Raw genomic sequence first — 12797 nt, 5'->3', positions numbered from 1 at the left:
ATTTATGACTTTGACAAGGTAGAAAACACCACACCTTTCTGAAAGTGGTGTTCAGTAATTAGCTCTTTTAGACATAGTTCTTACCTCTTCATTTTCAATTTTGAGTGTAGCCAATCGAGACTGTAGTTGTTGATACCTAAGCATAAGCTCTGCTTGCACAGGTTGCTGGGCAGTGACCTGGCAAACCTAAAAAAGAATCAAAAAGAGGTGTAAGATGACAGGGCTTGTGATGCAAGTATAAAAAGAACCAGTCAATAGTCTTTGGTTGCTCTCCTTAAAACAAGGTGAATTCCTACCAAAGCTCCTAAAACTTCATAAAGTAAACAAAATGTGTCCACCTAAACTTTAAGTATTTGTGTGTTATAAGGTGTGGAACTATGTACCACATCTTATGACTACAGAGCACAGCCTTGTTGTATGGCTGATCTGTATCGCTTCTCTATCACACAGAAACGCAAACCCTGCAGTTACCTTCAGAAAAAAAGATGTACACAGGTGATTCTGCATTCTGCTTTGCTGCAGGCCTTTGGTCTAGCAGACAGGGCACAGCTGGGGTACTCTGTATGCTTGAAATCTCCAGATGATAAAATAGGGGAGGAAGAAGGGGAAAAAGGCTGCATTGCAGCATAAATAATTTGCAGCAGCTCTGCAGCTGCTCTCAAAGAGCACCCACAAACTCTGTTATGAGTGAGGCAGGTAGTAAAGACATAAAGTCACTCCTTACACTGGTGCTGGCTGAGCAGTGGTTGGCCAGCAAATTTGCATCCATGTTATTATGTCTAATACAGAATATAATAACATGGCAGTTTTTACATGAGAACTTTGAAGAAACAGACAGTGCTGCCAGTTTTGCAAAATGTTATTGCTGATCCACTGGCTTTTGGGCAGCAATAACAGCTTTTTGTTATGTGTAAAAGGGGATAAATTCTCTATCCTGGTATACAGAAACAGTCACTGTGGGGATACTTGTCAGTGTACAGACCTCATCACCCATATGAGACTGGAACTCAAATTTCATTGGTGGACAAAAAGCGGTGGGGTACATTTCCATGAATCTCTGCTTGTCACTTCGTGGCTCCAAGCTGTCAACTGCATTTTCAATGATGTCTAATCCCTCATGCCTGGAAGTTTCAAGGTTATACTCTGCAGAGAGGTATGTTCTTAGGGCTCTGTTCAGACTAGCGTGGTATCCAAGATCACAACACTAAAAAAAAAACCAACAAAACAATAAAAGGAAAAGAAAACAAATTTAAAAGGAGGAACACTGTTCCAATATCCCAATCCTGAAATTATCATTAAAATTTTCTGTCCTGAAATTTTTTTGTCTCTGAAGTATTTATCAAAATATCTTCTAAATTAAAATACACTACAGGGGTCAGGACAGTAAGTATTTAGTGTCTTCATTCTATTGCAAAGATTGAAGGACAATTTTAGAAAAGAGATCAAATGAACATGTATGGCAGTTTGCTTATCAGATACAGATGTGCCGGTACTATATTTACATAGAAAAGGTCTGGGACTCCACACACAAGTGGGCTTTTCAGTATTAATATAATTTGTAAGCGTCAAATCATATATTTAAAATCACCCTGACATAACTCTAAGTTAATGCGAGCACCAAATTGAACACAAAGCAATTCCTGCTTACCAGGTCTTTGTCCAAACAAAAAACTCCACAAATGACTTGAGGATAAGCAATCCATCTAAAATGCTTTCTGATGCAACAAGAATGGTTTGATATCCTTTCCCCTGATAGTGAAAATGTATTTAATGTAAACCTGCTATTTCCCATGCTCATACAGAGCCAGCAATGTACATCACATTACTAAATGCAGGGAGTCATAATTTATGTCTTTCTTTTTCTACAAAATGGAATGTAATTGAAACCTAACTGGTAAAACTTGAAGTTGTGTTTGTTCTTGAATTTTAAACATCCTCAGTTTGCATTATTCATGTTTGGTTAATATTTTAGAGAACAGCTGAATATATTTTAAAAATGTCACATCAGTAGCATATCAACTGATTGTTTCCTTAATGTTTTCCCAACAACACACAGTAAATATCCTCAGTGTCTGCTCAGTGAACCTCCAGGTAAGGGAAGATGTATTGCAAACCTCTCTGTCACCTCAACAATGGCAAAGTCTGCTAAGAGTTGCACACAAAGTAATGCTCTTTATTTGGTGGACAGGTGAGTTTTGTCCCAGAGGCCAATGCCCGGCCAGGGCAGTCAGACAGCACTTTGCTTTAGGGCATCCCTCAGCCCCCAGCCACTCATCCTGGGTGTCCACCTGCAGGCTGGAATCATCTGTCCCTGCAGGACTCACAGGGACACATGGAGTTGGGTAAAGAAGCAATTTGAATTCAGTCCATTGTAGACTATATGCATATAAGCACTGTTTATATCAGTACCTCCCTCACAGCTATTACAAACCCTTAGGAGTCATGGGATCACATCTCCTCTCTTTCCTCTTACGTATTTGAAAAAGGAGAGAAAAAGATAGGGAGGGAGACAGACATACAGAGGTACACACTGCATGGGAAAGAGCTTTCAACCTATTTACCATACCAAATCCCGTGTGCAGAAGGGACAGAAACCCTTCACACCTTGCTTTAGGTGCCATAATGACTAGTGATCAAACTACTCTTTGAAATCTAACAACAGAAAGCTGTTTCATTCAGACAAAGCTTCCAGAAAGACTAACTTTCAGTCCTAACAAGTACTCCAGGTAGTGACTGCAAATGGGACAGTGGGTCTCCAAAAAAACAGCTGCTGAAAATGAACCAAAGATGTCATGTTCAATCAAACACACATATGTTAACCTCTCTCTTTTGCACTTACACACTGGAAATTTGTGTTACATTTACTAAAATAGCCACTCAACTTTCATACTAAAGTGCATCCATATTTCAAAGACCTCCAGCCTAAAAAACATGGTTTCTAAAAGGAAAAGTCTCTTGGTGTTTTTCTCTTGTTCTATGTCAAATCAGATCTCATATTTAATTCACTATCATGGATGAAAAAGACAGACTAAAAGTGCTGATAAGAAAGTGAATTGGGACAGCTGTTTCATTTCATGTGCATTACTTTCAGAGAGACCTTATGGAAGATTAAACTGAAAGGAAACTAGAAATAGAGAGCAATGCCAGGTTTAGCACTGCCAACTATCCATGTGTTACAAAGCCACAGCCTGATGGCTCTAGTGGATTAATCTGAGTATTACTAGAAAGCTTATTGATTTACAATTAGAGCTGTGTGGGTTTCTGATGCAGCTTTTTTGCAAGCTGGAATATAGTACTGCAGCCTTCATGCTGTGACGTAACTTCATTGTTTAACTCATAAGATGCTCAGTCACTGTCACCACGACCATCTTTGGCAAGTGATGACAGCTGAAGAGGGTAACAAATACGGCCTCTCAGACAATAAAAAGAATTCTTCAGGTGAAGCATAGCATCTTGCCAGACTGAGGTATTTTCTTTCAATGCCAATGCCGTCAGAGCAAACAAGAATTAAATGCAGAACTTGAACTAGTGCTCTATGACCACTAGCTCTCTGAATGGAATTAAAAACATCTGAATTTGGAATTCTGCTTCAATGATTTACATAAAAATAGAATTTGTATGAGTAAAGTTATTTTTTAAAAGCAAAACTAAACACTCAGACATCACAACGCTTACTTCTGCTAGACTATAGTCCACTCTCTCCAAAATTTGGAGGTGAAGACCATTTTAACTGGGGAATGGCTCTGTCACAGTACCAACTCAGGGCTATGCAGAAAGAAATGTACTGTTTTAATCTGCTAGTACTAGTGATTTTTTAGAAAGATAGCTGTCTATAATGGAGACAGCACATTACTGAGGCTAAAAATTTAAGGTCCTGCCACTAAACTGCCACCCTCACCACATCCTCTCTGACTGTGCTTGGAAAAATTAATCACCAGCCTTTCTGGTGCTGCAAAAAAGTACATATGTATGCAGATTCACACACACATATGCATGCAACTTTACATGATTTTCAGGAAAAATCTGTAGATTTGTAAAGTTCAAGCCAGCAACCACACCATTAGCCAAAATAAATACGAGTCTTAGAGGTTCACTAATCATCACACCACAGGTAAAGCCAGGATGGCTAATGAGATCTGCTGTCTATCTATGGGCTAGAGAGATGAGATGTCAGTTGTGCAGTATGACATGAAGATGAAAAATAAGAGAATGAAGTCATAGACTATGAGTTTGATTGCATTTCTGGATTCATAAAGACTTTCGGTTGGGCAAAGTGGAGGGAGATGAGTGATATATTTGGGATATGTATGAAAAATTAATTTTGGAATTTGCATTTTATTCTTATTTGGAATTAAATCTGAAGCAGTCTCAAGAGCATTTCCTGCCTTTATTGCACCCCAGAGTATATTTAGGCTTGAACAAAACAAACTGCAGTGCTTAGCACAGAGCTTCAACCAAACCAAGCTGCTCTTCATTTAATTTCAATTCATTTCAGGAATAGTAATAAAATTCTAATGCCAATGGAGAGAGGAATTCATAAAAAAAGCCTTAACCTCTGAATAAGTCACTTTCTAAGCATCCTGTTACACAGACATCCACATTCAAATCAAAGGGCTCTGGCAGTACATATCATATTTATGAGGACTTATGTAATAAAGATTGTGAGCTGCACACACTCTACCCTAGTTTTAAACTTGGTTCTATGAATGATTAATAGAGAACCTTTACAGAATAAATTAGGTTCACAATAGCTAAATGTTCCCTAACTTCTTCACCATCCAAAGTATGCAGATTGCAATTAGAGATTCAGAAACTCCATTTTAAGAAAGACCGACACATGAATATTTTATTTATTCCAGCAGCTGAACTACAGTCAAATTGTTTGGATCACTATTTCCTAGCATCTATCTCCAGATCATACAAGTGCATGGTAAGTCTGAAAAAATGTCTCTAGCTTCCTCTTATACCCGGATAAATTTAATGAACTCAATTACATGGAAATCTCCAAGCAAATGAGTAAAAGTATGTGCCATATGGACAGACGCTGGTACTAACAACCAGATTAGCAGCAGTGTGTACTCTGTCGCTCCTCTGAAACTCAAAATCTTAGGAAAAAATCCACATACTAGGTAAACCTTATTTAATTTAGCTAAAAAGTAATCTTTTCTGCTTTTTACCAGATACAAATAAAAGAAACAACTAATTCTGTCCTCCTCTTGAACTAGATACCAATCTAGTCAGAAGAGAAGAAATATTCAACAGAAAATCCAAATTCCTCAGTACAACATGCATAGCACAGAAGCACTGTGCATACCAAGTCCTGTTTATCTCTCTACTTCTTCACAAATGCTGGTCTCACCCCTCAACTCACTAAATCATCAAGTTAAGATTCCAACAATATTTTTATATTGCTTTTATCACAAGAGCTTAAGATGAGCAATGCATCATCATTTTAAGTCAGAAACCCTGAGCTCTGTTGATGAAATGACGGAGTTGAATAGTTCAGACTGAGTTCAGATGAGGAACCGTAAGTTAGGATTTTCCGTATCAGCCTCATAAACGGAAAATGCAGTGGAAGCCAAATGAAAAAGTGGTATTTTTTGGTAAAAAAGAACAGTTCCACACAAGCCTCCCCAGTCTTGGTATAAAAAAATTTATTAAACAATTTACTGCACTCCTTCACATATTTACCCCATTTTTATTGGACGTATTTTTCAGTAACATAGGAAAACATTCTGTTTCTTTTATGGGTAACACCAACAGCTCAGGGAGTTCTAAATTCTTTCCATGTTAACTGGAACTCATACACATAGGAGAGGTAATTCCCTTCTGTACAGGCAAAGAGAGTTCAGGGAAGCATGGAAAATCAGGCAGGCAAAGGGGGACAAAATAGGGAGGGCAAAGAATGAAATTGCCATCACTGCTCTGAAAACTCCAAATCGTACCACAAAATTAAGAGATTTTCAGAATGAGATAGTCTGGACTGTAGCAACATATGGCCACTGGGAAGCATGTCTCACATTCCAATGATATAACTCCAAAATCTTGCCAAGACTCTTGCATTTACAAAAACTTGCCTTTGTCAAGTGGCAAACATGCTGTCTAAATACTGACGCTTCCACAGCATATTCTGATTAAATACAAATGTCTGAAAGACACTTCCATTTAAATAAGCTCACAATTGGATTAAATTGGCTCTGAAGCAAATTCCGGTTGCACATGTTTGCAGCCTACTCTAATAAAACAGTGATGCAAAGGGCAGCTAGACTTTCTGTTTAAATTCCTTAGGGAAGAGTAATTTCTAAAGCCATTTTGCCGAAAGAATGTTATTGTGTACATTGGTCCATAGCTTTGAAAAAGCCACGCAAAGTAGATATAATTTTCCTGCATTACTAAATACTGTAGAATGTCTATTTTTATTAAAAACTAACAGTTAGGAAGCTTTAGTCTTTGTGGTTGTGTAAATACAACAAAATCAGGCAAGATTTTAAAAAATACAGAAAACTCAGAAATGACAAAGAAAACTGACTATCAATATTTAGGTGACATATAATAAAACACATACATGCAGCTATTTTAGCCTGTTCATCTCACAAAAGACATTTTTCCCTTTATCTATGAAGCCTTCTTCTCCAGTCAGTAGAAATGAGAAACCTTGCCAAAACCTGTATTAATTCATGCTATGTTAGAAACCAGAGCTGTATGTGAATGTTATTTACTATTGTAAGTAACATATGTTAGTGTTGCCGTAGAAAGCGTATTCAAATATCTAGGATTTCATATGGGCCGCAGAGGCGTACCCACTAACCTAGTTAACCCTACATTGCTAGTGAATGAATATTCTTGAGCATGTGTTTGTTGTCTCCATATTTTTTCTATCACATATGTAGTCAGCTTATGAGGAGGGTGGGACATGATACAGTGCAGGATGCCTCCTCCGCATCATGCAGAAGTGTCAGTAATACACGTTCTGGAGACCAAAAGCTGGCACAAGTCAACATCAGTGTATAAAATCATTCTTCTAGGATGTTCTCACAGGAATAACTTAATGAAAATCAGTAACAAGATTGCTGATAGTATAGACCACAGGATTGGTTGTGTCTGTTCTTCAAACTACATGAAATAAGAAACCACTGTATATATGACTCAATGACTAAATGAATGTAACTAAACAATTTTGAAAACGTGGAAGAAATGGCTTCTTTTGACTTAAATACCATTAGATGCCCACTTAAGAAGCTTAATAATAAATAAAAAAATATTTATAGCCCAGAAAATCTTTAATAGTACAAAATGCAAATGTCAATTTTTTTTTGTGGTGTTCCTGCCATATTTTCTATTGACATATGGGGAGAAAACACAATGTTCTAACTTTAAAGGTATGAGTTCAGCATCTCATTGGCATTTTATTTTGTGAAACATAAAAGTTAAAGGGAAAATCTGCTGATTATATCATACAATATTATAAATAATAAGCATACTATAGGCAACCCATATGACTAATGTATTCCCTTTAAAAATGAAAAAAGTATTATTCCTGAACAGAATAAACATAAAACCAAATGTGACAATACTTACATCAATTAAATCCGAAAGGTCGTGAATGTAATACTTGAAAACAGAAGCATTGGTTGCTTCAAGGGTGAGCAGGTATTCATTACGGGCCTTAATAGATTTCAGCTTGTTTTCAGAATATTTTGCTTGACGCTAGGAAAGACAACTGCATATTAATGTGTTTTAATTACTTCATTTTTGGCATGCAGAAGAAGCGGTAACAATTCAAGCACACATTCCTACTAAGAAGAAAGAATCTTAATTGCCAGCCTGTTACACATGTAACAAATGTAATACAAAGTGAAAACTTAGTATTTTGTTTCAAATGTGACAAATCATATAGTAAGAATTACATTAGGAATAAAGTATTACCCTCTCTGAACTGCAATTATATCAAGTTATCTATAACCCACTGACAGTTTATTATGTGCACCTTATTTAATTTTATTTCCCAGCTGGACTTCTCTGTCTAATACCACGCTAAAGAACGCCAGAAACACACTGAATTTACTTCAAATGAAGCTAAATAAAAGGACTATTTACTTTTTCCTTCATTTTTTCAATCTTTTTCACAGAGCTCCGTCTCTGGTGCCTTTCCTCTAGTCGAATATGAAAAACAGGGTCTCCTGACCTCCCAATCTGTTTTTCTTCTTGCTTCTCTGCCTCCTTCAGTTTGCTTTCTGCACTGATGCTCTCTGCATGATACATGTGGTATGTTTTCATGACCTGTAAAAGACAAGAGTCAAAGGAAGGTCGAAGAAAATGAAAATATAAAGATGCCTACAGAACGATCACAGGGTCTTTGAGAAAGATGTTGTCTTATAAACATTAGTTAATTTTCTGTGTCAACAGAGATTGAGGACTTCTGGTTACACTTTTCTTTTCTGATTTATTTAATAGTATCCCAATAGGGATTTCTTCTTTCATTGCTGATAGGAAAGACCAAAAATCATTCTTATTAAACTTCAGAATTCTTATCTTTCAATGAAAATCTGAAATAATGAACAAAAACCCTAAATCTACATCAGTGCCATATCTATCTCATATATTACTATCTTCAGGGCTAAGTTAACAGCTTGGTTGTGGACATTGAATGTTCGGAAGCAGGAGGATCCCTTCAGCACTGAGAAAATAGGAATAAAGCAGAGGAAACAGGAAGGTTCAGTCTGGGAGCACACCCACAGCTAGCTGGATGGCACATCCATGGCTAGCTCCCAGGCCTGGAAAGAAGTGGATGCCAACCGCACAGCCAGCAGATGAGGTGCAACATAAAACCAGATGAAAGCTGAAGAAGGAGCTCCATGATAAATAATTTGTGAAGATGTTTTCATCACAGCCCTACAGTTAATACCATTATCTTCCCATTGCACACATGCTGGCTCTGCAGACAAGAGAGCTTTGGCTGCCAGCATGCAAATACATGCTTGAACAGACCACCAAGAGGGAACAAGGACTTGTTTATCCCAGTCCTCCCTTCCTTCTTCAAGCAAGGAAAACCTCAACTTGAATGCTGTGTAGCGGGCAGCAAGCAACCACAAGTCCCATCCCCTCTGCTGGGGAGGGCTGTCTCTGTCCACTTTCAGCAAAGAAAGCTTCTTTCCACCTTTCCCAGCACCTTTTTGTTGTTGTTTTTTTTTGTCTTATTGTCTTAAGTTTCAAGCACTGAACAAAGCAGGAAGGCATCCTGAGGCAGCTGGTGGCCTCCACTCTTCTTTGCAGGGTGCCAGAGCTCTTGCCAGCAGATGTTATCTTTGGGTGGAGACCATGCAAATCATTCCACATCTCCTCCAAGGAGCACAGCCAGGGAGGAATCAAACAAGCTGTTTGTGTGAACCATGGAGGAGACAGATTGGTTTGGGAAACTGCATTGAAATATTCCCTTGCGAGAGATGTACTTTTTGTAACTGAGTAGTTAGGCCAGCCTAAGGAGCATCCATAGCGTGGCAACACAGGGAACACTAAAGCTACATATTGCAAATTCACTGCAGCATGTCTTAGCATGGATCGACACAAACCAACTGCACCATGTCAGTGGGTGGCAGAACTGATGTGCATTTGAAGTCCTGTTAAACAGAAAGACAAGACACTTTTAGAGAGCTGCAGTATTGCGTAACCCATGGATGTTATACACCTAAGTGTGTATGCCTCTACTTAATACTGACGCCACGCTGCTGATAAAAACTGAAATAGCATTGGTATTAAAAATTACACTGGCAACTCTTCAGTAACTTCCTCTAGTAAGGTAAAATGGTTGGAGCCGGGCATTAAAAAGTGACCCTGTTTTTATTTTTAGAAACATGTGTTTACAGCTCTTTGGTGAAAAAATCCAAACTCCTGGAGTACGACCTAATGTTATTGCTGGTGCTCCTTCATAGCACAGTTGTGCTCCAAGGCCTGACCAGAGTGCAGAGCTCCCTGCCTGAACACTGCCTACACCCGCTGGGAACAGCTGCTGCCCCAGCAGCTCACAGGCTGCACGGATGAGGCAAAAACCTAAAGACAGGCAAAGCTGGGCTATGAGAAGAAGGCAAGCCCACAGACCCAAGGTCTGCAAGGTTCCCAGTTCAATCAAACAGCACGTTCAGTCTCCTATATCCTGCACTGTTCCAAAGACACTCGCTCCTTAAGTTGTCAATAATCAATGCCCAGGGAATCTAACTCATGCAGCCACATAGAAACAAAAGTGTTACTGCAAAGAGAAGAAATGCACTTCTTAAAGAAATGGTTTATAGAATAAAACAGAGAAGCACAGAAAGTGATATGGCTCTGATTAAAAATGATGGGGAAAGGAAATTAAAAGCAACGTTGTACCCTTCTCTTCTGGTATTTCTATTAAATTTTTAAGTTTTTCTTTATATAAGGCCATAGGTGTTTGCTTTTATTTTATCCTTTGTTCTCTGTCAGCTCTAGAGACTTTCTAGTTGGTGGGACAAGGCTTGCTAACTCATGTATCTTACCATCTAGAAAAGTTATTTTCTTTTATACTCTTCCTTCAGATGGAACAATAATATCTCAGAGTTTTCTAACTGCATCTCAAAGCACCTAAGTGGTGAAACAGCAGTAAGCACTGGAAGATTTTTAAACAATTTCTCTAAGTTCCTAGTGGACTAGGCATAAATGTCCTTCTGCAGTGGCTCTGAAATTTCAGCCTGCCTCCTTGTTGGAGGAAGAATTCCTTGAAGGAGTATAAGTGTATCACTACCTGTTCTCACCAATGTCTCCACTCTGACTCCACTAACTTCACGTCACTGAAGAGTATTTCTTCCTCTCACTGCTTGCTTGCAGCATGTGATACCAAATCCAGGTGTCTCACTCTACACTGATTGAATGGCAAGTTTTTTTGGGAAAACTACATGGAAATCATGTCTACTTGAAATCCATACTCTCACAACAAACTCTACAGGAGTTATTGGTACAAATGATTCCCTAGATAATTAAAACTGAAAAAGAAGCCCTCTGTTTGGCAGTACTCAGGCTGGACAACAGTCAGCCTGTCCTACCTGAGACACATTGGCCTAGAAATCAGCACAGATTCTGTAAAGAGCAGTGATCAGCCTATGCATTTGACTCCTGTCCAATTTGTTACACTGATAGCACTGCTTATCTCATGCACTAGTGACATCATTATTTTGCAAGCCTCTGGGGAAAGCTTTTTCATAATTTGTCAGCCTTTTTCATGATTTGTCAATGTTGTTTTTTTAAGAGCTGATATTTTAGCAGCAAAACTTTACTTGAGAAAGCATCAGAGAGAAACATATGGAAAAATAAATGGCAACAAGCTAAGGAGTTGGCTTCCAAGTATTTCAGGGCATACTTCCTCAACAAATTAGCTTAGAATTCGCATGCTAAGTTGCATATATGATTCTTTCCCTTACCAGTATACCATCTTTTCACCTTTGACTTTTTAAGACTGTTAGATATTGTTAAACACAGTAACAGGCTTGCCTAATTCTAGTAAATAGACTTATTATATGAGTATCTGTGAGTATCCAAGAGATCCATAGATCTGTTATTCAAACTACAAATAATCTGATGAAATAAGCAATAATGCTTCTCAAATGTCCACCAAACTGTTGAACTGGTAGACTATCCTGTGAGAGTATCCATCACTGAACTGACTTTAATTAGTCCCCAAAGTGCTTATTGATCAGCCATCAAGTATGTACTGAAAAGAGAGAGCAAGGTTGTAATTTTGCAGATGCTCAACTGTCATCATGACATATGCTGCACTTCTCTGTTGTAGTGAACAAGCATTGTTAAATGCATACTAGTACCTTTCTAAAATTAAACTTCAAGGTTTATATCCTATTAATTTTGCAGGTTTATTCTGCAGATCCAGTGATGTAAAACATAGATTTCTGTCAGATGACTGTGTCAGACTACAAGCAGATGAAAAAGACTATGCTGCCCTAACTACGTACTCTCACACTTGTAGGTGACAGACTGTTCGTTCACCCCGTGGTATGAACATCTCGTTTTGCATGCCAAAGTATCAGCATCAGTCAGAAGAGCTCAGCAAGCAGGCTTAGGGCAGAAGATAGCACTCATCGCAGGGAAGGGCACATCAGAGCACAACCTTAGGTAATTATTTTATTTAAACCAATGATTGTTATCTGGACAAATCCATCAACAAGTGAGTAATTAGTGCTGTACTTCTGTGAGCTTCAAGAGAGGAATGTGCCCATAGCAAGGCACTGGTTTTCTTTTTCTATGTGCATACTTCTTTCCTAGAAAACTGCTTAACCCAACGTAACACTGAATGCTACGAGGTTAAAAAATACTGAAATTACCCTGTGTTCCCATGTGCTTTACTTTTATAATACAACTGCATAAATAGGAGCTTTTTAATAGTGCTTCTCAGGAAACAGGCATTTCCCAGAACAGTAGCTCATCCCTGGTGCAATTACCATGTTTGAATTGTTTCAGAATTGTCTCTGCTAAGCTGTTAGTTCTTATCAGAAGGTGGAGTCACAAGGGTTTCACTAAATTGGGTTAGTTAGTACTCTAGACAAGAAATAAGTAAAATCTTATGCCAATTTTACCACATTAGTGGTCTCTAGCAGTTAAGCAGGCTCAGTATCAGCTGCTGTCAGCATCCCGTTACCTTCCAAGCCAAATTCTGATGTAGTTTTAGGAATTGTCACTGATATATTACTTCCAAGAGAAAATTACTGATTTCACCTTCTCAGATCTCTGATGTGCTACAGTAAACTAAACTTAACTTTTCTACAGATAATACAGAT

General features: G+C 38.3%; 1 protein-coding gene across 3 annotated transcripts in view; it reads right to left on the bottom strand.

Moving 5' to 3' along the window:
* The window catches only part of SRGAP1 (SLIT-ROBO Rho GTPase activating protein 1), a 139738-nt gene that overhangs the window by 42363 nt on the left and 84578 nt on the right, over positions 1 to 12797 (bottom strand). For all 3 annotated transcript variants that reach the window (XR_007629948.1, XM_050324027.1, XM_050324028.1), the window contains exons 5-8: positions 8098 to 8280; positions 7579 to 7707; positions 983 to 1204; positions 85 to 186 (exon numbers count right to left, since the gene is read on the bottom strand). Coding sequence is in view for 2 of the 3 variants with exons in the window: in XM_050324027.1 (XP_050179984.1) it covers positions 85 to 186; positions 983 to 1204; positions 7579 to 7707; positions 8098 to 8280 (636 nt within the window). In the remaining variant the exon portion in view is untranslated. The remainder of the gene's footprint in view (positions 1 to 84; positions 187 to 982; positions 1205 to 7578; positions 7708 to 8097; positions 8281 to 12797) is intronic.

This window comes from Myiozetetes cayanensis, unplaced genomic scaffold (assembly GCF_022539395.1).
Source record: "Myiozetetes cayanensis isolate MyiCay16 unplaced genomic scaffold, myiCay2020 scf3, whole genome shotgun sequence".
In the NCBI taxonomy this organism is placed as follows: Eukaryota; Metazoa; Chordata; class Aves; order Passeriformes; family Tyrannidae; genus Myiozetetes; species Myiozetetes cayanensis.
The sequence above is the reverse complement of the archived record's forward strand: the minus strand, read 5'-3'. Positions and strand labels throughout refer to the sequence as shown.